Genomic DNA, 26,459 nt, shown 5'->3' with positions numbered 1-26,459 from the left:
TAGATAAAATCTTAAAAAAGAGAGATGAAAGCCATTGTAGATGTTCAGAAAATAGTTGAAGTGATCTAAGTTGAAGCTACACATTTGGGAGTCTTCAGAATAGTGATAGCATTTAATGCTTTGAGACTGGTAGACATGACCAAAGGAGTGAGTATAGAGAAGAGAACAGTAAAAGCACTGAGCTCTGGGGGATCCAGCTGTTGAGTGTTTGGAGGAAAGAGGAGGAATCTGCAAAGTGATTGAGAAGGATTTGGGTGTTCTGTGAGCCAAATACAGCAAGGCCAGGGGGCAGTGACCAACAATTTCAGGTGTGTGTTGGCCCAAATAAAATAAGAGCAAAACTGATCCCCAGATTTCATAGTTGTGGGTGCCTCGGTCACATGGGCAAGAGCGGCTTTAGTGCAATCATGGGGGTGAAACCTCACGGGAACGAGATTGGAAACAGTGGGAGGTAGGACTTGCTGGTTCAAGACATGCTGAAGATTACTCATACCCGTATCTTCCGCTGTCTGTATACATGCCCGTGCCAAACAAATTTATGTGTATATCCCAGCCTCCTCTGTGCCTGGATGTTAAGTGGGTTTCTTTAAAAAAGCCCACCACATCCAACTAAATCAATCCTATCCTTGTCTTCCTATTTGCCCAACAAGAGTTATGTGTTCATAGGAGTCCGTTTTCTGTCCATACCTCTCCATGGTACATACAAAAAGGCAAAGACATTTGTGTCAGGCTCTATGTGTCTGATCTTTATTCAAAATCTCATGAATTTCATTTGATTTTGGAGTGTAAGTGCAAAGTGACTGAAATTTTGAGTTTCTGTTCCAGGGAGAATATGAAATAATGAAAATGTAGAGTAAAAACGAGGAGGCGGACTTGTGTCAATGAACACTTCCATTTTAGCCCTATTGTTTTAGGTGAAAATAAGACCCCCATGTGGAATAAGTAGAGAGATGTGATGTCTCAAAGAATAAGGTTAGAGGTAGGGCAAAGTGAAAATGCGTAGATTTTTCCTTTCAATATTGGTAGTAAATAACTAATAACTATATAGCTAACAGGTAAAAGTTACATCCAGGCTACAAATATCAACATTTTATAAATCGTCCAGTGTAAACAACATCACACACAAAATTACTCTGAAGCCTTGCTTTCTTCTTGAATGAAAGGAGTTAGTGAAAATATGAATAATGCATATTATTTTAAATGAAATCTTCAGGATATTGTGGCATTTATATGAAATTTGCATTCTTTGTTTTGAATGGGGCCATTTTGAAACTTTGGTATTACAAACGAAATGCATTTTGAATTGAGGGGGGAAACTCTTTGCAAATAAGATTTTTAGCATTAGTGGTTTTTTTCTTCAAATGGAGTAATGGCCAAATTTATTGTTACATTTTCATTTTTTAATTATAGGCAGTGGTTGTTTGAATTTAACAGTGAAATTTCTTTCACTGTTTAAAATGTTAGATTTAGAGTGGAGGAGTTAAGATGGCGGAGGAGTAGGGGACCCCTTTTTCAGCCGGTCCCCTGAGTCGAGCTGGATAGGTACCAGACCAGCCTAAATAACCACGGAATCAGCCTGAGACGCAGGATGATTCATCTGGATCTCTACAAATGAACATCTCCAGCGCTGAGTATTGAGGTACGAAGAGGGGAGCTGTAAACCGTGCACGGATATCGGAAGATAAAAGGAAGGGGGAGGGAGCCGCCGCGTTTGGGCTCCGGGAAGCGGCAGCCACCTGCACGGGGGAGCGGGCGGACTCACAGAGGGCACCCGCGAGAGAGCGGACTGAGACCGGTGAGCCGTGAACGCGCGCGCCACCAGGCATCTCCCGGAACACCGGAATCCTGGTGTGCTCAGGGGATCCAGACTGAGACCGGGAGCTCCTGGAGCGCGCACGGGGCGGCTGGCGGCTGGCGGGCCACCTGCACGGGGGAGCGGGCGGACTCGAGGTCGGCACCCGCGAAACAGCAGACTGAGACCCTGAACCGGGTGCGCGCGCCACCAGGCTTCTCACGAAACTCCGGAATCGAGGTGTGCTCACCGGGCATAGACTGAGACTGGGAGACCCGGGAGCGCGCGGGGCGGCCGGTGGCTGGCGGTATTAGAAACACAAAGGACAGAGACGAGCCGGCCCTGGAAGTGAGGGCAGGGTCGCCGAGTTGGTGCGCACGTCCCGGGACGCTGCAGGGTTGAGCAGCACCAACAGTAACAGAGTTAAGGTGGCCAGAACATCAGTGGAGAACCGGCCGCAATCCCTCTGTTCTGCGACAATGCAGCCTCTGCTGCTCTGACCCTCAGAAGAGGCATAGCCGGCCGCCAGGGAAAGCCGCCAGAGAACAAAAGCCTGGAAATACCGGCTCAGGGAGTGCCCATCCCCATCCTCCCTCGCAGGGGACACGGAGACTCTAACCAAACAGGGTTGCCTGAGTATCGGCGCGGCAGGCCCCTCCCCCAGAACACAGAAGGCAGGCTGAAAAATCAAGAAGCCCACAACCCGAGGCGCCCGGGTGGCGCCGTCATTGAGCGCCTGTCTTCGGCTTAGGGCGTGATCCCGGCGTTCCGGAAAGGAGTCCCTCATCGGGCTCCTCCGCTGGGAGCCTGCTTCTTCCTCTCCCACTCCCCTGCTTCTGTTTCGTCCTTGCTGACTGTCTGTCTCCCTCTCTCAGATAAGTAAATAAATAAAATCTTTAAAGAAGAAGCCCACATCTCTAAGATCCCTATAAAACAAGGGGCACGGCCTGGGACCCAGTCAATAATTTTGGGCTCTGGAAACCCCGCAACCTCTCTTCATCAGAATGACAAGAAGGAGAAGCCCCCCCCCCCCCAGCAAAGAAAAGACAGTGAGTCTGTGGCCTCTGCCACAGAAGTAACGGATATGGATGTAACCAAATTATCAGAAATGGAATTCAGAGTAACAATGGTCAAGATAATGAGTAGACTTGAAAAAAGTATTCAGGAAAATATTACTGAGAATATACAATCCCTAAGGGCGGAAATGAGAGCGAATTTGACAGAAATTAAAAATTCTATGAGCCAAATGCAGGCAAAACTAGAGGCTCTGACGGCCAGGGTCACGGAAGCGGAGGAAAGGGTTAGTGAATTGGAGGATGGGTTAATAGAGGAAAAAATAAAAATAGAAGATGGTCTTAAGAAAATCCACGCCCACGAATGTTGGCTACGGGAGATTACTGACTCAACGAAACGATCCAATGTTAGAATCATCGGCATCCCCGAGGGGGTGGAGAAAAACAGAGGTCTAGAAGAGATATTTGAACAAATTGTAGCTGAAAACTTCCCTAATCTAGCAAGGGAAACAAAAATTCGTGTCCAAGAGGCAGAGAGGACCCCTCCCAAGCTCAACCATGACAGACCTACACCACGTCACGTCATAGTGCAATTCGCAAATATGAGATCCAAGGAAACAGTATTGAAAGCGGCCAGGGCAAAGAAATTTCTCACGTACCAAGGCAAAGGCATCAGAATTACATCAGACCTGTCTACACAGACCTGGAATGAGAGAAAGGGTTGGGGGAGCATTTTTAAAGCTCTTTCAGAGAAAAACATGCAGCCAAGGATCCTTTATCCAGCAAGGCTGTCATTCAGAATTGATGGAGAAATAAAGACATTTCAGAATCGACAGTCACTAGCCAATTTCGTAACCACGAAACCAGCCCTACAGGAGGTATTACGGGGGGTTCTATAAAAGTAAAAAGGCCCCAAGAGTGATACAAAACAGAAAGTCACAGCCAATACAAACAAAGACTTTACTGACAACATGGCAGAATTAAAAGCATATCTCTCAGTACTCAGCCTGAACATTAATGGTTTAAATTCTGGCTTCAAACGCCACAGGGTTGCAGATTGGATAAAAAGAAATGACCCATCCATTTGCTGTCTACAAGAGACTCATTTCGAACCCAAAGATGCATTCAGACTGAGAGTAAGGGGATGGAGTACCATCTTTCATGCAAATGGACCTCAAAAGAAAGCTGGGGTAGCAATTCTCATATCAGATAAATTGGATTTTAAACTACAGACTATAGTTAGAGATGCAGAAGGGCACTATATTATTCTTAAAGGAAGTATTCAACAAGTGGAGATGACAATTATAAATATATATGCCCCCAACAGGGGAGCAGCAAGATACACAAGCCAACTCTTAACCAGAATAAAGAGACGTATAGATAAAAATACATTAATAGTAGGGGACCTCAACACTCCACTCTCAGAAATAGACAGAACACCCTGGCAAAAACTAAGCAAAGAATCAAAGGCTTTGAATGCCATACTCGACAAGTTGGACCTCTTAGATATATATAGAACACTACACCCCAGAACCAAAGAATACTCATTCTATTCTAATGCCCATGGAACATTTTCAAGAATAGACCATGTTCTGGGACACAAAACAGGTCTCAGCCGATACCAAAAGATTGAAATTATCCCCTGCATATTCTCAGACCACAACGCTCTGAAATTGGAACTCAACCACAAGGAAAAATTTGGAAGAAACTCAAACACTTGGAGACTAAGAACCATCCTGCTCAGGAATGACTCGATAAACCAGGAAATCAAAAATCAAATTAAACAATTTATGGAGACCAATGAGAATGAAAATACAACAGTCCAAAACCTATGGGATACTGCAAAGGCAGTCCTAAGGGGGAAATACATAGCCATCCAAGCCTCACTCAAAAGAATAGAAAAATCTAAAATGCAGTTTTTATATTCTCACCTCAAGAAGCTGGAACAGCAACAGAGGGACAGGCCTAATCCACGCACGAGGAAGCAGTTGACCAAAATTAGAGCTGAAATCAATCAAGCAGAAACCAGAAGTACAGTAGAGCAGATCAACAGGACTAGAAGCTGGTTCTTGGAGAGAATCAATAAAATTGACAGACCACTGGCAAGACTTATCCAAAAGAAAAGAGAAAGGACCCAGATTATTAAAATTATGAATGAAAAAGGAGAGGTCATGACGAACACCATTGAAATTGGAAGGATTATTAGAAATTTTTATCAACAGCTATATGCCAATAAACTAAGCAATCTGGAAGAGATGGAATCCTTCCTGGAAACCTATAAACTACCAAGATTGAAAAAGGAAGAAATTGATTTCTTAAACAGGCCAATTAATTATGAAAAAATTGAGTCAGTGATAAACAACCTTCCAAATAACAAAACTCCAGGCCCGGACAGTTTTCCTGGGGAATTCTACCAAACATTCAAAGAAGAAATAATACCTATTCTCCTAAAGCTATTTCAAAAAATAGAAACAGAAGGAAAGCTACCAAACTCATTCTATGAGGCCAATATTACCTTGATCCCCAAACCAGGCAAAGACCCCCTCAAAAAGGAGAATTACAGACCGATTTCCCTAATGAATATGGAAGCCAAAATCCTCAACAAGATACTTGCTAATAGAATCCAACAGTTCATTAAAAGGATTATCCACCACGATCAAGTGGGATTCATACCAGGGATGCAAGCGTGGTTCAATATTCGCAAATCAATCAGCGTGATACATCATATCAACAAGAAAAGACTCAAGAACCATATGATCCTCTCAATCGATGCCGAAAAAGCATTTGACAAAATACAGCATCCTTTCCTGATTAAAACCCTTCAGAGTGTAGGAATAGAAGGTACATTTCTCAATCTCATAAAAGCCATCTATGAAAAGCCTACTGCAAATATTATTCTCAATGGGGAAAAGCTGGAAGCCTTTCCCTTAAGATCAGGAACACGACAAGGATGCCCACTCTCGCCACTATTATTCAACATAGTACTAGAAGTCCTTGCAACAGCAATCAGACAACAAAAAGGGATCAAAGGTATTCAAATCGGCAAAGAAGAAGTCAAAATGTCTCCGCAGACAACATGATACTCTATATGGAAAACCCAAAAGAAGCCACTCCCAAACTATTAGAAGTTATAGAGCAATTCAGTAACATGGCGGGATACAAAATCAATGCTCAGAAATCAGTTGCATTTCTGTACACGAATAACGAGAACGAAGAAAGAGAAATCAGGGAATCCATCCCATTTACAATAGCACCAAAAACCATACGTTACCTTGGAATTAACTTAACCAGAGACGTAAAGGACCTTTATTCTAGAAACTATAAATCACTCTTAAAAGACATTGAGGAAGACATAAAAAGATGGAAAGATATTCCATGCTCATGGATCGGAAGAATTAACATAGTTAAAATGTCCATGCTACCCAGAGCAATCTACACTTTCAATGCTATCCCGATCAAAATACCGAGAACGTTTTTCAAAGAACTGGAACAAATAGTCCTTAAATTTGTATGGAACCAGAAAAGACCCCGAATCTCCAAGGAACTGTTGAAAAGGAAAAACAAAGCTGGGGGCATCACAATGCCGGATTTCGAGCTGTACTACAAAGCTGTGATCACAAAGACAGCATGGTACTGGCACAAAAACAGACACATAGACCAATGGAACAGAATAGAGAGCCCAGAAATGGACCCTCAGCTCTTTGGGCAACTAATATTTGATAAAGCAGGAAAAAACATCCGGTGGGAAAAAGACAATCTCTTCAATAAATGGTGCTGGGAAAATTGGACAGCTACATGCAAAAGAATGAAACTTGAGCACTATCTCACACCATACACAAAAATAAACTCCAAATGGATGAAAGACCTCGATGTGAGACAGGAATCCATCAAAATTCTAGAGGAGAACATAGGCAGCAACCTCTACGACATCAGCCAAAGCAACCTTTTTCATGACACATCCCCAAAGGCAAGAGAAACAAAAGATAAAATGAATTTATGGGACTTCATCAAGATTAAAAGTTTCTGCACATCCAAGGAAACAGTCAGAAAAACTAAGAGGCAGCCCACGGAATGGGAGAATATATTTGCAAATGACACTACAGATAAAGGACTGGTATCCAAGATCTACAAAGAACTTCTCAAACTCAATACACGAGAAACAAATAAACAAATCAAAAAATGGGCAGAAGATATGAACAGACACTTTTCCAATGAAGACATACAAATGGCTAACAGACACATGAAAAAATGTTCAAAATCATTAGCCATCAAGGAAATTCAAAACAAAACCACACTGAGATACCACCTTACGCCAGTTAGAATGGCAAAAATAGACAGGGCAAGAAACAACAATTGTTGGAGAGGATGTGGAGAAAGGGGATCCCTCCTACATTGTTGGTGGGAATGCAAGTTGGTACAGCCACTCTGGAAAACCGTGTGGAGGTCCCTTAAAAAGTTAAAAATTGAGCTACCCTATGATCCAGCCATTGCACTACTGGGTGTTTACCCCAAAGATACAGACGTAGTGAAGAGAAGGGCCATATGCACCCCAATGTTCATAGCAGCAATGTCCACAATAGCTAAATCGTGGAAGGAGCCGAGATGCCCTGCAACAGATGACTGGATTAAGAAGTTGTGGTCCATATATACAATGGAATATTACTCAGCAATCAGAAGAATGAGTTCGCAACATTTGCTACAACATGGACGGCACTGGAGGAGATAATGCTTAGTGAAATAAGTCAAGCAGAGAAAGACAACTATCATATGATTTCTCTCATCTATGGAACATAAGAACTAGAATGATCAGTAGGGGAAGAAAGGGATAAAGAAAGGGGGGGTAATCAGAAGGGGGAATGAAACATGAGAGACTATGGACTATGAGAAACAAACTGAGGGCTACAGAGGGGAGGGGGGTGGGGGAATGGGATAGACCGGTGATGGGTAGTAAGGAGGGCACATATTGCATGGTGCACTGGGTGTTATACACAACTAATGAATCATCGAGCCTTACATCGAAAACCGGGGATGTACTGTATGGTGACTAACGTAATATAATAAAAAATCATTATTAATAAAAAAAAAATAAAAAATAAAAAATAAAATGTTAGATTTAGGGGCGCCTGGGTGGCACAGCGGTTAAGCGTCTGCCTTCGGCTCAGGGCGTGATCCCGGCTTTCTGGGATCGAGCCCCACGTCAGGCTCTTCCGCTATGAGCCTGCTTCTTCCTCTCCCATTCCCCCTGCTTGTGTTCCCTCTCTCGCTGGCTGTCTCTATCTCTGTCGAATAAATAAATAAGTAAATAAATCTTAAAAAAATAAAATAAAATAAAATAAAATGTTAGATTTAGAAATCAAACCATAATACATTTGCAGCTGAGCCCCATATAAAACCTCACCAAATAGTTCACTGATTGAGTCGCTGAAATTTTCCTCTTGGCTCTCTGTACCTGTGGGGCTTCCAGGTGCCTCTCGGCAGTGAAAGCACCACTAATAATTGTAAACTTTGATTATTAATTTCATTAACCTAGGGCCGAATTCAACCACGACTATCACAAATCAAAGCTCTCCCCCCTCCAAAGTGGCAGCATTAAATTATGCTAGGAATCCTTTATTTGTTCCATGCAAATGTAACTTTTGCATGTTCCCTCTCACTAAGTACATTACAAAATAAATGCATTATATTCATTAAATTTTCATGTAATATTGAATACATGCAAAGGAGTATTTGTTGTCTAAGTCGTGAAGTATAATATTAAATTATACTTATCCCACACAAGCATTAGAACGTTACTGAATCCATTGAAACTTTGTGTGTTTTCCTACCAACTCCACCCACTACCTCCCCTGACTTTTTGGAAATGTTCCAAATGTCTTTATATTTAAAATAATAAACATAGAGATTTACTCTTACTTGCTTTGCTTGTTAGAAATAAGTGAAATACTGAAAACACATTTGAGTGGATTCCTGCCTCTCCTGCTAGGGAAGTGAGGCTATCCAAATCTGTACTACTGTTTAACATCTTCTAAAATCTAAACTCTGATAAAACTATAAGCGTAACTTGAATGATCATTACAGTGGAGGTACCTATAGTGACAGGTTCTATGCTAGATCCTTTAAACCAATTATCTAATTTTACATTAATATTTATCATTAACCATATGAGATGATAGATATTATTATAATACTTCAGACTGTAGATGTTTAGCAAAGTTAAGTGACTTGCCCAAAGTTCTAGAGCTGGTAAATCTGGGATTTGAACCCAGTATGCCTTTAGTCTAAACCCTATGTTCTTTCTACTCTCGTGCACTTAGCTTTGATCAATATGTGATGGGCCAATAACTGAGCATCAAGACGTGAGTGTAATTTCATTATTTGCAGTATTTTTCAAGGGTGTACCTTTAATATTGTGCCGTCAGCTTAGATAATGTTTCTTTTTGTGCGTGTGTTACCACTTAAACTTGTGGCATAAAGTTTAATGAGTGTCAATTAATCTTTGAAGAAATGGGCTAATTGGTTATTGCATGTTTGGCACATTATCTTTCTAATTAGCCTTTTTCGGTACTGAATGAGACACTGCAAAATTTAAAACAATTAACATTGTTGGTGATAACAAATTATCCTTTTAACAGGTATGCCCATGTATCCAGTATGTTTAAATACATCAATTTATGCAAAACAGTCCATCAAAATCAAGGAAATTATGAAATGTGATTTAAGAAAAGATATATAGTTAAGCGTAAGGCTGAGATTTTATTGATTATATTGAGTCTGAAAAAAGAACGAAACTAGTAAATCTTCATTCATGCATGGGTTTATGCATTTATTTTGCATTTTAAAAATAATAATAATTACCATTTTTGAGTGCCTATATATATTGAGCACCGTTCTGTAGAACTTGACAACCTTGATCTTATAATTGCCTTTTATCCTTCTAAGATTCCCATCAGACGGGTATTATTATGTACATTTAACAATGAGAAAACCAACTTCAGTGAAAATTTACAGCTAAATATGGTGTAACCAGGATTCAATCCTAGAATTTCTTTATGACTGGGAAGCGGTACTCGTCTATAGAAGAAGGTTCCTGAAATTTGGTTCAGGGAAATCTGGGTGGGGACTCAGGAGCTGGGTCTCAGGTTTTGGTGCTGCCACTGATTATGCATGTGACATTGAGCAATCCCTCTTAGTCGGCGTAGAAGGTTGGGTGAGATGATCTGTGAGATCTGTTCCCAGTGGTACTTTCTTTAGTTTGTATCATACTAAATATTCTGTTCTGTGTATTCCTTGTAGCATAAAACAAAGTTAATACTTATTCACATGTTATTAAATAATTCTTCAAAGATGTTTTTTAGTAATTTCAAAATATTCAGTGTGGACAACAGAGACTTTTGAAGCAGGTGGGGGCAGGGGACTATTAAGAGCTTTGGACATAGTGTCTGAGTGTTAGGCTAGCTGCTACGTGGGCAGAAACCTTGTACCTTTTCATGCAAGTTATGGTGATCACTGTACAACTTTTTAAGTCAACTGCAAGTCTTGAAAATCACTCATTTCACCAATGAAAAATAATTTCTCATATACCTGATACTTATTAATTGAACTTTCCAGTGAAAATTACAATAAAGGTATCTGATGCTGCTTTCACATCTGGAGTGTATATTCCTTACCGGTATTTGAATTATGCTTCAGATGTATGTTCTTTATCAACATAATTCAAATACTAACTGCTCACCCTTAACAAAATGTTAAAGGATGGACACATACATTACAGTATTTATGCTGAGGTTTTTCAGAGTAAATTCCCACTTCTTGACATGGTATTAAAAACTTCTGTCCACACAAAAGTGTTTATAGCAGTTTTATTTATAATTGCCAAAATCTGGAAGCAACCAAGACATTCTTCAGTAGATAAATGGATAAGCTGTGTTACATCCATACAATTGAATATGATTCAGCACAAAAAGAAATGGGCTACCAAACCACGAGAAGACATGGAGGAATCTTAAATGCATATTACCAAGTGAGAGAAACCAATCTGAGAAGGTTATATACTGTATGATTCCAACTATGTGACATGCTGGAAAAGACAAAATTGTGGAGACAGTAAAAGGATCAGTGGTTACCAGGGGTTAGGGATGAAGGAGGTATACATAGGTGGGGCACAGAGGATTTCTAAGGCAGTGAAACTATATAATGTAATGGTGGGTACATATCATTATGCAATTATCAAAACACATAAATTATACAATATCAGGGGTGAACTCTAATGTGAACTATCCACTTTGGGTGGTAATGATATGTCCCTCTGGAGGAATCTTGGTTTTACTGGAGAATGAGGGAGTAACATACTAGAGGGATGTTTAAAGAACAGGAAAATGAGTAAGGAGTCTTAACTCTTAGAGAAACTGAAGCCTAATGTTGTGCCCTGGGCACACAGAGGAGACTGGTGGGGCAGGCAGGTTCATGACTAACACTCACCCCAGCTCCGTAAACAGCCCCAAGAGCAGGTGTAGAAGTGAAGACAAAGGAGCCGGATTTCTTTTCCATGGGAGAAGTGGGCTGGTTCTCAATGGACCAAGCAGCATTTGAGATGACGCTTGAAGGAGAGATAGATTAGACAGCCACCACTAAGATGGGGCATGCTTAGAGCTCTGTCTTCCATATCTCCAGTCCCTGGGACCTCTCAAACTCACTATGTGTGAGAATGGACAGGAATAGTAGCAAAGACAAAAACACCATCTGTGTCCTGCTACAGCTTTGGGTTCTGACTGCTTGAGCAGTCTGTGTTTACATCCTCACACTTATTTTTGCATCAAAATAGAGGAATCATAGTGAATCAGGTACCACCTTTCATTTGTAAACTTGGACTTCACCATTCTACTTTTAAGTAATTTCCCACAGGAATACTGAAAGTTTCTCAGGACTTGTCAATATATAAAACATTTATATTTGATTTAAGAAATACCTTTGCATGTGATCTCTGCCCATAAGCACTTGAAGACAATATAAATTAAAGCAAAGGATAGTTTATTGGTAACCCTCAGCCTACTATATTTTCTCTCTCTTAATAGTCAAGTATCTGTAAATTGGAAAGTACAGATTTTATTGCTTGGTGGCCAAATCTGTGGGGCGATTTTGGAAGAAAACAAATATTTACTTTCCAAAATGTGGTTGTGGAAGGCTGATTTACATGACGATGTCCTCGGGGGATTCAGGGAGTCCGTCCTTCCTGCTCATCATGTACCAGCATCAGAGGCTCCCTTATTTTAGATATTTACACATATGGCATGGCTATATGTGTGCTATAGATTTGGTTTGCAAAGGTACAAGCCTTGACAATGAATATTTAAACTCCAGTGCAGAAAATAAGCAGTAAATCAACAGCCAGTCACTGTCATATGAAGAGTGAAAGAACCCTGCTGAGTGTGTAGTTCTTTAGAGATCAGAAGCCTTCTCTCAGGGCACCCCCACCCCCATTTCTGGACATTTCAGCAGACACTGGGTCCCTGGTTAAAGGGATGGCAAGACCTTATTCTCTGATTTTATTAATGATGGTTGGAAATAGTTTGGTATCAGGAAGTTCAGCTTTAATCCCTATAACTGCTGTCTCCCTCTACCCCAAACTGAATTGTCTTTGTGGGACATCAGACTGTTTGCTTGGGCAAATTAATCTCTTTGTCTTTGAGAGACAGACATAGTTTTATGTCTCAGAATCTTGGAGTTGTTTTTTTTTTTTTTTTTTTTAAGCTGTTTTTCTCTCAACAGGAGCTTCATTTCTATGTCTACACAGGGAGAATGAACACATCTTATTACTTAAAATTTCAGTTGATTGTTTTAATGACCAAGTATCTATTCATCAGTATTTCTCCCCGAATGCTGCAATCAAATCTCTACATTTCAGTGTTAAATAGTGTAATAGAAGAAGCCACTTATCAGCATATATTTAATGATTCTGTGATTTCTATGTTCCTAAAACAAGCAAAGTATCAAATCCTTGTGAATAACAAGAAACATTGTTAAGCTTTTAGTAAGAGCTTTTTTCTCGTCTCTAAATTCATAGTGCCTACAACCTCTAAATGCATTAACACTGTACAGCCAAAAAGTAGCATGACATTAGAAATGTACAGAGACTGGGCATTTTTTTCATATCAAAACTTAAATTTATGCAATAGATATTCTCAACTCATGCCTTACACAGAAGCAGCAGCTATTGTCGAAACACACTGTTCAGGTTGTGTGAGAATGAAGAAGTCTCTCATGCATGTTTTTAGTACCTCCTTGGTCCCCGTTTAATATCTGCTAGACAAATCACAAAGGCCGCCTAGGGGATAGCAACAGATGATCTCTTTGAAGGTCTTCCTCAGTTCTTGGCTCCGGAGTGCATAAATTAGAGGGTCGATGATGGAATTACACATGATCAGGATGAGATACAAGTTGAAGTGAGACATGAAACACACACAGTATGGATTCTGGGGACAAGAGATGTAGAATATTAAGTGGAGGAAGAATGGGGCCCAGCAGACAACAAAGACCCCGATCAGTATGGTCAGGGTAATCGCACCCTTCATGTTGGCACCTTGGCGGATGGTGCCAGTGCCTGGGAGGACCGCGATTCTCTTAATGTGCAGTCTGGCCATGAGGAACATGTGGACATAGAGAGAAGCCATGAGAGCCAGCATGGTGAAGAACATGGTGATGAGGCAGATGATCACAGCACTACTGTCCGAGTAAATGATGAACAGAATGCCCGAAACTGTGCAAGCTGCCCAGATACAACTTATGATGATCCCAACCCGCCTAACCGTCATGATGTTATGGTACTGGAGAGCATAAAAGATAGTAAAGTACCTGTCCACTGCAATTGAAAGCAGGCTGCAAATTGATGCAAGCAAGGAGCTACAGATCACCGAGTCAATGACATTATCAATATTAACTGTGAAACTCTGCGCGTCCGTATCAGTACTATTTAACAGGGTGATGACAATGGTTTCTGAGCCGTTCGAAACGCTCACCAACATATCAGCCACAGCCAGGCTACAGATGAAAAAGTACATGGGTGAATGCAGATTCTTGTTCTTGGCTATTGCCACAATCACCAGAATATTCTCCAACAAGCTTATGACACCCAGAGTCACAAACACCTCAGGGGAGACAAAAAGTTGCTCATAGCACCCTCCATCAGAGTAGCCTTTTCCAAGGGACTCACTGGCATTGGCGTGCTGTCCGTAGGTGCTGCGGTTCCAGAAGTGGAGGGAAGTGTGCATCCCATGGTGGAGCGTGGAGTTCATCCTGCACCAAGTGGACGCAGATCCCCTTGGCACTGATTTGATCTCTTGGGTCAGGTAGCCTCAGTGATTTTCTCCGCGTCTTTGTCTGAAAGTTCTGAGGCTAAAACTGGCATGCCTGTTGTAAGTAAATGTCACATGCTCCGAAGGCTGGAAAGGGAGCTTTTCCTGTCTTCCAGGTACAGCTGTGATCACCTTCACTTTAAAAGCTTAGGCTTCTGAAATGCTCATTCTCAGTTCAGTCTGCTCTTTGCTTTTTTGTCCTCACTCCCGCCTTAACTTTAGTCTTAGACATTCAGTCGGGTCTTTTCAAAATAATTCTCCTAGTAGCTGCTGTGCCACTGGGAGCTGAATCTGTGTGCACGTGCTCACGTCAGCTGCCTCGCAGAGGTATTCGCTCCCAACCTGAAGCATTGCTTTGAGTGTGAGTAGCTGCTGCTGATTTTATGGTGTGTGAAGAGAAAAAAATGTTCAGAGTGGCTCCTCCTCTGCTTTCTCCTGACCAATCCAAAAGCGCTGGAAGTCTGTGAGACACGGGTGATATTCCAGAGATACAAATTGCAGGGCAACACCGAATCAGATGCAGAAGCCCGTGGAACTGGGAAGCTAGCAGGATGGGAGAGACTGAATTTTCCTTGTCAAGTTTTCAAGGGAAACAACTTGGTCCCTAGAGGCCATTCTTTGATATCACAATAAGCCAGGCACCCCAGGTTTATTCTTGCTTCAGAGAAAGAGACGTGTATGTGTGTGTGTGTGTATGTGTGTGTGTGTGTGTGTGCGCACGTGCACGCGTCTATGTTCCTGAAATAGGTACACTGCCTTTTTGGTCAGGATATTGAATTTGTTTACTCTCAATTGCTTTGAATTAAGAATCCAGGAAATAATGCTTCAATTTAAAATACCTGAAACACAGGGAGAATATTTGATACTACAGGTACACTGTGCTCTCAGTGGGAGAACTGATGTAGGTAGCTACAGTTTATCAAAGGGTTCGAGATGGGGCTCATTTTTTATGCACTGATATTTGATATTTGTCCATTGCAGAGTTTCTGTTACCATGTCTGGGGAAGTTTAATTTTCATTCATGATATTTAAACACCATGATATTTAAACATGGTGTTAATATAAACTCTATTTACTCTGAACTCAAAAGGAAAAAGTCAATAATTAGGCAAAACTCTGTTATTAAGTTTTACTGAGTTACAAGTGATAAAACAAAATATTATACATATTTAATGTATACATTTAATGAGTTTGCTTCTACCCATGATACCATTGTCACAATCAAGGTCCTAAACATATTTACCACCTCCAACACTTTCCTTGTGCACGTGTGTGTGTGTTTTTTGTTTGTCTGTTTTTTTGTTTATTTGTTTTGTGGTAAGAACACTTACCATGAGATCTATCCTCTTAACATATTTTTAAGTGTGTGATACCATATTATTAACTATAGGCACCGTGTTGTACAGTAGACATCTAGAGTTTATTCTTCTAGCATAACTGAAGTTTTATACCCATTGGGCAACAGTTCCCTGACATGGCCTTAGCAATGATTTCTTGGATTTAACACCAGAATTTCAGGCAACAAAACCAAAAATAGACGGGTGGGGTTACATCAAATTAAAAAGCTTCCGAACAGCAAAGGAAGCAATCAACCCAGTGAAAAGGCAACCTACAGAATGGGAGAAAGTTTTTGCAAACCATGTATCTGATAGAGGTTAATATTCAAAATATGTAAGAATCTCCTACAACTGAATAGCAAAAAAATAAAAACAAAACCTAACTAACCAACAAACAAAACCAACTCTGTTTAAAAGTGGGCAAAGACAGAATCATAGCTATAAATGCAGAAAACAAACTGATGGTTACCAGAGGGAAGGGGGAAGGAGAGATGGGTAAAATGGGGGAATGGGAGTGGGAGATAACAGGCTTTCAGTTAGGGAATAAATAAGTCATGGGAATGAAAGGCCCGACCTAGGGAGTACAGTCAATGATACCGTACAGCATTGTATGGTGACAGATGGGAGCTGCACCTGTCGTGAGCACAGCGTAATGTATAGCGATGTTGAATCACTGTGTTGTACATCTGAAACGAATATAACATAGTGTGTCAGCTCTACTCAAATTTAAAAAATAAAGTAAAAAATAAAACAAAATAAAATAAAAATGGGCAAAGGACTTGAATAGACATTTATCCAAAGAAGATACACAAATAGCCACTAGGTATATGAAAAGGTGCTCAACAATTTAATTACCAGGAAAATGCAGGTCAAAACCACAATGACATACCACCTCACACCTGTTAGGATGGCTACCATCAAAAAAAAAAAAAAAGATAACAAATGTTGGTGAGGATGTGAAGAAATTGGAACTTTTTTTTTTTTTTTACAGTAGTCAATCTACATCCGTAATTGAAAGTTTTGTCAATTACGTGCACACATACCTTAGCAATTTCATTCCTAGCTGAGACCAGTAAATGCTAGGTTTTAGAGTTTTTTGAATGTTTTATTTAAGCTAAGTTTGAAAGATTGTGGCAAAGTTACAGATTAATTAAGCTTCAGGTTTTGCAATTTTATATAATGTCCTTTTCTTGCTATGGCTATTGCTGGCTTTAGCTTTGTATGGTTCATTGCTACTGATAATGGGGACAATAAGAAAGAATTATTCCAGGGTTCATTTGAAGTTCTCAATGATTTAGGTAAAGGCTTTATCTTCTTTCCGTTTTGCGACAGAAACAATGCTAGGTATCATTCCTGAGCACTGAGCTTAATCAGTATCTTCCAGCCATCCCTAGAATTCAGTGGGGTCTTATGACTGAATTCTAGCCAGTGCAATGTGGGTAGAAGTGATGAACATAACGCCCGCTCCCCTCTGATCCTACATCTTTTTCCTCTCACTGGTATAGAGCTGCAGAATGTCTGTGAAGTCTCATGTTGTAGACGGCAGAAGTACATCGTGGAAGGAGCCTAGGTCTCTGAATAACTGCACAGAGCAGAGCTCACTTCTCCAACTCCCCCCATGCCCTAGCCCATCAACCATAGGGAACTATGATTTGGGTAAGCAATAAATACCACTATTGTTAAGCTGCTGAAACATTGGTGTTATCTATTACAACAGCTAGCATTAATTACCTTGGCTTTAAAACATTTTATTGGAGCTATTTATAAGGAACAAACCCAAATTACATGGAAATCCTCTCTTTCTTTTTATTTTGATTCATGTGAGGAGTGAATTACCTAATAAGTAAGCAACAGGGAAGAAATCTATTGAATTGTTTAAGCATCAGATAGTCAATTCTGTATAATCTTCTTCCTGAGTCAGCTCTTGATTTTGTGCTACTTCCGCTAGAGGCATCATTGTTTCATTTGCTTGGCTTAAAATTCAGAGTATCTTTGATTTGTCCATCTTTCTCAAAAATCCCCATGTGCAATCACATGTAAATATCTTCCATTCAACCAGTCTGTCTGACTCCTCTTTTTCTCTCTACCGAACTCACCTCTCACTATTCGCCTTCACGGAAAACTGATTGTAGTTAAACTCACATGCTAGGTGACACCCACACTAGGGGTTTTCCCATGAGTTTACTCTACTCCCGCTGCATGGAATGCACTTCCTCTCTATTTGTAAATGCACAATCATCCTTACTTTGTAAAACTTTTTTATATGTATTGTGTAATTTTATGGAATTAAAAATAGCTAAAAATTAGTGATAGAAAACAAAATCCACTTTCTTTAAGCTTTTTTTTTTTTTAAGATTTTATTTATTTATTTGAGAGAGAAAGAGAGTGCATGGAGAGAAGGGCAGAGGAGGAAGGCGAGGGAGAGAGAATCGGAAGCAGACTCCGTGCGGAGTGTAGAGCCCCACTCAGGTCTCAGTCTCATCACTGTGAGATCACTACCTGAGCTGAAACCAAGAGTTGGATGCTTAACCGACTGAGCCACCCAGGAGTCCCTCTTTAGCTTTTCACTAAAAAAAAAAAAAAAAAATTATTTAAAGACCATGATCACACTGAAATCTGAGAAAACCATATACAGTTAATATCTCAAGTTTAATTATGTGGTGCAGATTTATAAAACCTTCACAGTGTGGTTAATCATGCTGAAAGATGACATTTTGTCACTTCCAAGGAGGCATTTTTAATTGCCTGCCATAGTTTCATTCTCTGTGAGCCAGAAGAAATACAGTCAGCAATAAGACACATTAATGGGGTTTTTGAAAATTTATTGCAGAGTTCTTTTTTTTAATACACACAAAATTGAGTTAGATCATAATAGATTTCTCTTATGAGCAAAATCCTTGTTTTATATTTAATAACAATAAATATGAAACATTACTAAAGAGAAGTATTTATCAAACTGTGCTAGATGGACTGTCATTTTTAGGAGACGTTAATGTTTTTTCCACTGCAAAATAAACGGGGAGATTCCAAGGTCAAGTAATTTTGGAAAGTATTGCAAACACACTGCCTTCTTGAAGTTTCAGAATTTACATTAGCATATAAAGTTTACAAAATTTCTTACTAGCAAAAAATTCGATACGGCTTAATCTACTTATTTTTTCAACTTATTTGAAAGTAGAACCTACCTTCTCCCACTTTTATTTTTTAAGTACCTCAGTTCCGCCATAACGCTCATTTCAAAAAGGCGTATTTGCCCCAAACTCAATTGATAGATCAGGGAACATTTTGAGCACAACACAGATTTTGAATTTGTTTTGCACTGTTTGTACAGCGGAAACAATAGGTGAATATGGCAAACGGTACCTAGGTGAACCAAGACACAGGGCGCGTACAGCACACACACCCAGCTATTTCCCACGGCCTCAGCTCACTGCATACATGAGGAAGCACAGCGCTCCTCACGTGGTGTTTTTTTCTTGTGAGATCACCAATAATCCTTCTACCACTTCGTAATAACTCATGAGTTGTAACCCTTTGGAAACTCACTTCCTCGAGGGAACTGCAGGTCTTTTTCTAGGTAAAGCTCCCTATTTCTCGTAGGCTTATGTATTTTTAACATCTGAAAACTCTCTTCTCTTTTTATTAAGTTCCTTTCTCTCTCTCTTTTATCCGATATAACCCTAATGAAGTTTATCCAACTCCATTGTTTCCCGTAAACTCCAGTTGTTGTTTTGTAGGATTTTGCACAGCACTCTGAGTTTTAGATTACATACAATACAGCAGAGCTAAATGTAACGTGAATTCTGAGTGCTGGGTGATGTATGGAAGTGTTGAACCACATATTGTACACCTGAAACCAATGTTACACTGTATGTTAACTGGCTGGAATTTAAATAAAAACGTAAAAAAAGTAAATGTAACATGTATTGGAACATACGGTTTGGGAAACATTCACGTAGAACAAATTATTTTGACTACCAAATTCTTATTTTAAAGTGTTTGTTACCATATATACCATGAAATGGAATCCTTATTTATAACAACATATCTTTTCTGTCTATTGGCTGATGTGTATATGTCTTCCAGATTATGTAACTGTTGTCTCTACATAGATCAATATACAATTTATATGCGATAGGTAGATAGATAGATAGAGAGATAGATGTTATTATTTTATGGAATAGAGTGTACAAGATTAACTGAATACTTAATGTGAACATTTTATTGCCTGTTATAAAATAAAAAAGAACCTTCCTTTTTAGATTATGATATTTATCATATATTTTAAGAGTTCCATAAATATTATATGGGCTGAAGTACATTTTTTGGTTGAAATCTGTGCTCACTGTTTATTATTGTTATTATTTAAAGATTTATTTATTTTTAGAGAGAGAGAGGTGTGGGGACGGCAGAGAAAGAGGGAGAGAGAGAGTTATAAGCAGACTCCTCACTGAGCACAGAGCCCGTCGCAGGGCTTGATCTCACGACTCTGAGATCACCACCTGAGCTGAAACCAAGAGTCCGACACTTAACCAACTGCACCACCCAGGTGCCCCTGTTTATTATCACTTTTTAATAGAAAACAAGTATAGTTCTCTATCGTGTCAATTTAAATATATCATTGTTTTCAAACCTTTCAAAATTAGCACTAAGATAATATAATAACTTTCACTAAGATACTTTTACTCCTAACAAAATATTATTAAAATGTTATTCTTTATAAAATTGATATTATGAAACATAAATTTGTCTCAAAATATTAGAAATTTTTCTTCTAAAAAATCACGCTCATTTGGCTTATAGCAATAGCCTCTGTATGGTTTTCCTGCCTTTATCTTAAACCTCTTTCCAGTTTGCTTAATTTGCCTTCCTTCTAGCAACCAGTATTTTACTGAGCACCTACTGTATTCCAAATATAGTGGCAAATAAGGCATGCGATCTGCCATCCAGGGACTTCGATGTAGATATCTTCTAAATGGGTAGACTTAATTGTAAGCTAATAATTCCTATGTATTGTGACCAGTGATATATTAATACTAATTAATAGACATAATCTGTGCTTGGGTTGGTCTTATTCATTGGAGGTGTTTTATTGAGATGAGAATTGAAAGAAGATAGGATTTAGCTGGGTGAGAGGTGGAAAGGGCAAGAATTCTAGGTAGATGGAATAACTTCTGCAAAATCAGGGTGTGAGAAATAATATAGCAAATTTGGGGAATGGCAAATACTTTGGCATGGCTGGAGCATACAGAGGTGAGGCACAGAAATGAGTCTGGAGGTGTTAGCAGGGGGTCATCTGGGGCTTTGCATGTCACGACAAAATTAGGACTTTACTTCCTCTGCCTCTACCACGATACTTAAAAACCTTGAATGAATCCATCACCTTCAGGCTAAAGAGCTTCAAGACTGAAGGAATAACATAATAAAATTTAGGAATAGCACAGAGTGGAATTATGAAGTGTAAAGGTCGGGAGTTAAGATAATGTTGGGTAACTACTAAGATGGTATTACAGAAGCCCAAGGAAGAGTCTGTGAAGACCTGAGGCAAGCCAGTAGCAGTTTTGCTGCAGTTAAGAATACTGATAGTCATGAATGGAATGAGGAAAAGCAAGAAATCTTTAATGCCCTCCATTTTTTGGCTCTAGTGAATAGGCGGGCATGGGTGCCATTAATCTGGTTGGTAGATGAATTGGCTCTCTCAACTTCCATTTGAGCCTCCTTCAGTTCGGAGTTCAGAAAGCTAAAATCTGTATTGCCAGTCCATTTGTCATCTGCATTCTGTATGTGAATTAGTTTTTCCCGATTAGATATATTCCTGAGAGTTTTGGAAAGCGTAAGTGAGACAGAAGTCACCTTCCCAGAGCCCTAGCAGGATCTGATGGAGGTGAATTTTGGTGTCAGGTGGCTCCACCTTCAGGTGGCAGGTCACCCCCTTTGTGAACTGGGGAGAGTGGGAGCAGCAACTATCTCTTGATCTATGGATCGCAGCTCAAGTGGTGTGAAGTTGGAATGAAGTAGAATGGTGGAAGGTCCATAGCCATTCCAAAATTTTTGTGAGCACCTTTTTCCTGTATTAAGCCCCCCTCTAGCTGATATACTGAGAGTATGTCTGTTTTCTGCACTGAATTAGGATTGTTCTACCTGATTAAGGAATATTGAAGAAAGAATCCTCTTATAAGACTAAATTTACATTTAGTTGTTCAAATTTTGAACTGAAGTGCTTTTGAGACATCTAAATGGAGATACTCACTTAGCAGAGATGAGTTTGGAGCCCAGAAGAATAATTTAGTATAGAGACACTTATTTTGGCTGCAGTAGATACAGGCTGTCCTGAAAGCTGTTGGCTTCTACCAGGAAAGGGGAAAAAAGAACCGTGAATAGAATCACAGGGAACACATGTACTTATGAGGAAAATGTAAGAAATGTAGGCAAATAGACTGTGTTAGTCTGGGTCTTCTGGGAAGGTGATACCAAGGTAGGACGAAATGTGTAGATTTTATTGAGCAAATGACTGAGAGAAAAAAGAAAATGGGGAGAGAGCCAGAAAAAGCTGTCCAATCACATTGCAAGCCTGACCTTGAGAGAGGAGAGAGGGAAGAAGGGCTGGGTGAACGCATCATAGATCTGCCATGAAGTCTGAGGAAGGTTGGCAAGACCTGGGTAACCCTCATGCTAAAGCTGTCCTTCAGAAGTGTCCCATGTCTCCCAGTGATGGGCCTGATTTAGTATCCCTGCTGTGAACACTTATTGGCAGGAAGCAGCCTTCGAGAAGCATGGTCTTGGAGCAAATGTGGCAGTGGACTTCAGAGGGCAATTTCTGGGGCCCATGGTCAGGGAAGCTCCCTATAGTTGGAGATCTGCAGGTACACTTTTGTGGCTGCCATGGAGCCTGAAGAGTCGTCAAAGTGGCAGAAGGAGGACCAGAGGAGAGTCACTGGACTATCAGAGAATAATGGGTTTAAAGGAGAGAGAGTGGCCACAGGTGAAAAGCCAGCAGAGCCATCCAGTGAGATCAGAATTTGTTCTTTTTTTCCTGAGTTAGTGTGGTTCTCTTTGGAGTCTGTTTTATTCACATATCTTTACTGATCAAAAAATTTGACATGAAAACATAAATTCTCGGTAATTCTAATAATACTTTAAAATAACATACGGCTAATTAGGTCAATCATAATAACTTTATAATTGTGTGTATGTGTAAACATTTTTAAGTGTATGTGTCATTTTCCTCTCTATAAGGTTGCAATGATAATTTCAAAGGTTACTGTGAGAAATAAAGGAGTTAACATATATGACTAATGTCTTGCACGAGTAAATGCGATATAAGCATTAGTTATATTTATTTTACGTTTTTCCAATTTAAGATGTTTGTGGCTCTATAGTCTACCTGGGGATTGTATATTCTGCAGAATGTAACATTTTTGCACATTGATCATGATTTCAGTTTTTGAAGATACTTTTTTTTGGGGGGGAGGGAGGGGAGAGGGAGGGAGAGAGAGGGAGAGAGAGAATCTCAAGCAGACTCCCTGCTGAGTGTGGAGCCTGACAACCCTGAGATAAAGACCTGAGTGGAAATCAAGAGTCAGTAGCCCAACCAGCTGAGCCACCCAGGTGCCCCTAAAGATACTTTCAGTTACAAAATTTAATTTCTTATTTGTGTGGGCACTGAAAACAATGCCTCTTTGTGTGCAAACACTCTGTGATACTTCATGCATCATTAAACTTCTATTTTCGGCACAGCAGTAGTTGAGAGTGGTGTTGTTTAATGGTTTCATGCTCAATAACATGTAGGTTACAGTTATGCACCAAGTGGGCTCATTTGCTTACATATAAATGGAGACCCAGAGGTTTGCTGCATGGTAGTCATCAAAATCTGTAGAAGATTCTTCCTTTACAAGAAACCTGATATGGTCTTTGTACCAATGGGTCATTTGGGAAAATCTCATTCTTGCTTTTCAATGGATTTTCCTTAAATTGGGGTGTGGGAAGAGAATAGGAGGTTACTTAAAATCTTTTCTTGCCTTGCTAGAGAGATAGAGAATGCCTTGCTTCATTAAGCCTTCACTAATAAATATTCTAAAAACCTAATATTTATTTAGAGTTTTAGTTTTCTATGTGTAGTGGATGTAGTCTCAGAAGATTTCATATAAATTTCATTTTCTGATTAAATTTTAATTGCTTCTAAATTGATTCTGAATTTTAAATGCTTTTAAATTGAAAGAAGCTTCTGCCTTTCCCTGCCCCAACTTTTCAGTTAATAAATAATCTGTTCAGATATTATAGGTGAACTGCTACTTAAAAAAACTATAACAAATTTGTAATAAATCTTGGCATTCCTCCATTTATCATTTTGTAAATTTGAATTTTCTTGAAAGCATGCCTGTGAAGGTGTGTTTTTTTTTTACTGTTTTTCTGCTTTTGATTACATCTGGTAAAATAGAGGTGATAATTTTGTACAATAGTATATACCAGAATCTTGGCTTTTCCAGTGACTTGCAAAATAAGGTACAGTAAAACAACTAAGTTCATTGTACTGTAGTTTATCTTATGTTACAAGGAAGAGAAGCAGCAATATTAATCACAGTGATGTTATAAGAAAATATCCATAAATGCCCATGGAATGTTTTGTGAAGTCAAATCCTGTAAGTGGTGAGTTTTGTCATTTCATGTATCTGAGAGATTTTAGACTCCCTGAGATGTCCTGCAACACCTAACAAACACATCTTGAAATTTCTTTCATGAATTATCTTTATTAAAATTTCAAAAGTAACTTTAGAATACATGAAGGGTCTTCTCTCCTTTGAGCTCAGTATGTATTGGACTGTGTACTTCTCACTAGATTCAGGAGGTAGTTTTGCTCGTGCATCCCTGAAGTTAGATTTTTGCCTGGATGGAGGGAAAAAAATAGTGGCGGTGTTTGATTTTGTAGTGAGGTCCAAGATGTCAGAAACGACCATTTCCTGGGTTCCTGTGTGTAAGGCAACTAAAGACAGCATTGGCTGCTTATTGCCACCCACACTTTTTTTCGGGCAGGTGTTGGTGGCAAGGAGGAAAGCATTTTACCCAACTTACCTCAAATGAAGGGGTTTAACTCTGAGGCTGTATCAAGGCTTGAATTGCTGTTTTTGGGACCATGACCTCTGCAATCTGTTCCGAAGCCAACATCTGTATTCCCCCTTTTCATCTCTCTCTCTCCATCTGGATTTCTAATTCGGCGCTTCTACCTTCTGTATAACCTAACTTCAGTCTGCTTTGGCCCCCACACAGCCCTGACGCTACCTGCTGGAAAATGTGCACGTTCAGTCCTGCTGCTAACTGTCAAGTTCTTCCCGTGCTTCACTTTGGATCCCTGAGTCGGTATGGGATGCCACAGCGTGTCATAGGCCACCAGCCAGCACAGACAGGAGCCCATCTTGTGTCAGCTGCCATTTTCAGGTCCCATGACGCCCCAGGGGCAAAGTGATGCAGGCTGGGTTTCCACGAGCAGTGACGATGGTGGCCTGCATAGCCTCACTTGGAGGGGCGGTTGCAGGTGAGGCACCGTGGATGGTGCCCAGCAGATGTCCTGGCCACAGCCTTTGCTCTACCCTCTGTCGGTAGTTTCACAGTTTGTCAAAGAGCCATGGAAAGGGAGTTTTGCCTCTCTTTGGTCTGCTGTTCTAAAAGCAGGGGATTAACTCTGGTGGTCCAACTACCAATAACAATGATAACCTAAGTGAAGGAAACTTGGGGAAAGTCAGATCTCAGCAAGTTATTGTCCAAGTGGCTAGGGCATTTACCTCTTCCTGCCTGCTGTTTCCCTTCTTTCTTTTCTTTTCTTTTCTTCTCTTTTCTTTTCTTTCTTTTCTTTTCTTTCTTTTCTTTTCTTTTCTTTTCTTTTCTTTTCTTTTCTTTTCTTTTCTTTTCTTTTCGAAAGATTTTATCAAAGAGACAGTGCATAAGTGGAGAGGGGCAAAGGAGAGGGGGAAGCAGACTCCCCCACTGAGCAGAGAGTCTGACTTGGGGCTCAATTCCAGGACCCTGGCATCATGACCTGAGCCAAAGGCAGATGCTTAACCAACCGAGCCACAGGCATCCCTGCTGTTTCCCTTTCTTAGGGAACTTGGGTTTGTACCATTAAAACCAACGTCTGTGTGCCTACAAAGTCGACTACTACGAAGATCCCTGCAGACCCATTGCACTCTTGGATTACATTTAGTGGAGTGAGCTGAGGCGTGGCAACAGAAAATGTAAGCCTTGTGAGTGCCAGCTCAGAGGGGACGCAAATAGTCTGCCTTAGAGTAGATAATGTATCATAAACAAATCCTAATCAAAAGGGAGATTATTAAAAATTGAGGATTGGATAATGAAATCTTTTGTGTCCTCTTTCATTTCAGGAAGCAATATATTTTTGTGACAATTATTTTAGGTTAGTTCCTTTTATAACTCTTTCCAAACATCTGTTAAATTTTTAGGACAATATTTTTTGGTTTAAAATGTACATTACGAAAACCGTCTTTTTTTTTTTTTTTTGTAAGTTTTCATTTAAACTCCAGTTAGCTAACATACAGTGTGATATTAGTTTCAGGTGTACAATATAGTGATGCCACACTTCCATACAACACTGGGTGCTCATCATGACAAGTGCCCTCCTTAATCCCTGTAACCCTTTTAACCTATCCCCCACCCCCCTCCCCTCTGGTAATGATCAGTTTGTTCTCTGTAGTTAAGAGTCTATTTCTTGGTTTGCCTCCACTCTCTCTCCCTCTTTTTTCTGCCTTTTTGCTTGTTTGTTTCTTAAATTCCACACATGAGTGAAACCATATGATAATTGTCTTTCCCTGAATGACTTATTTTGCTTAGCATAATACTCTCTAGCTCCATCCATGTCATTGCAAATGGCAAAATTTCATTCTTTTTTATGGCTGAGTAATATTCCAGTGTGTGTGTGTGTGTGTGTGTGTGTCCCTGAAGGAAGGGAAACAAAAGCAAA

The 26,459-nt window shown here is 40.0% G+C and overlaps 2 protein-coding genes across 2 annotated transcripts in view; one reads left to right on the top strand and one right to left on the bottom strand.

Annotated features, from left to right (window-relative positions):
• LOC123787432 (glutamate decarboxylase 1-like) overlaps positions 1 to 26,459 on the top strand; it is a 227,589-nt gene that overhangs the window by 64,361 nt on the left and 136,769 nt on the right. The gene's annotated exons all lie outside the window — the stretch shown is intronic.
• On the bottom strand, positions 12,808 to 14,093 carry MC4R (melanocortin 4 receptor). The gene has a single exon (XM_045790206.2). The coding sequence runs from the start codon at positions 14,091 to 14,093 to the stop codon at positions 13,095 to 13,097; it is 999 nt and encodes a 332-aa protein (XP_045646162.1). The 3' UTR covers positions 12,808 to 13,094.

The sequence above is a fragment of the Ursus americanus genome, chromosome 19 (genome assembly GCF_024610735.1).
Source record: "Ursus americanus isolate L20-20 chromosome 19, mUrsAme1.1.p, whole genome shotgun sequence".
NCBI classification, from domain to species: domain Eukaryota; kingdom Metazoa; phylum Chordata; class Mammalia; order Carnivora; family Ursidae; genus Ursus; species Ursus americanus.
This window is presented reverse-complemented; position numbering and strand designations above follow the sequence as displayed.

Excerpts from the sequence above, each read along its gene's own strand:
- MC4R (XM_045790206.2), bottom strand. The coding sequence starts at position 14,093 with ATGAACTCCACGCTCCACCATGGGATGCACACTTCCCTCCACTTCTGG.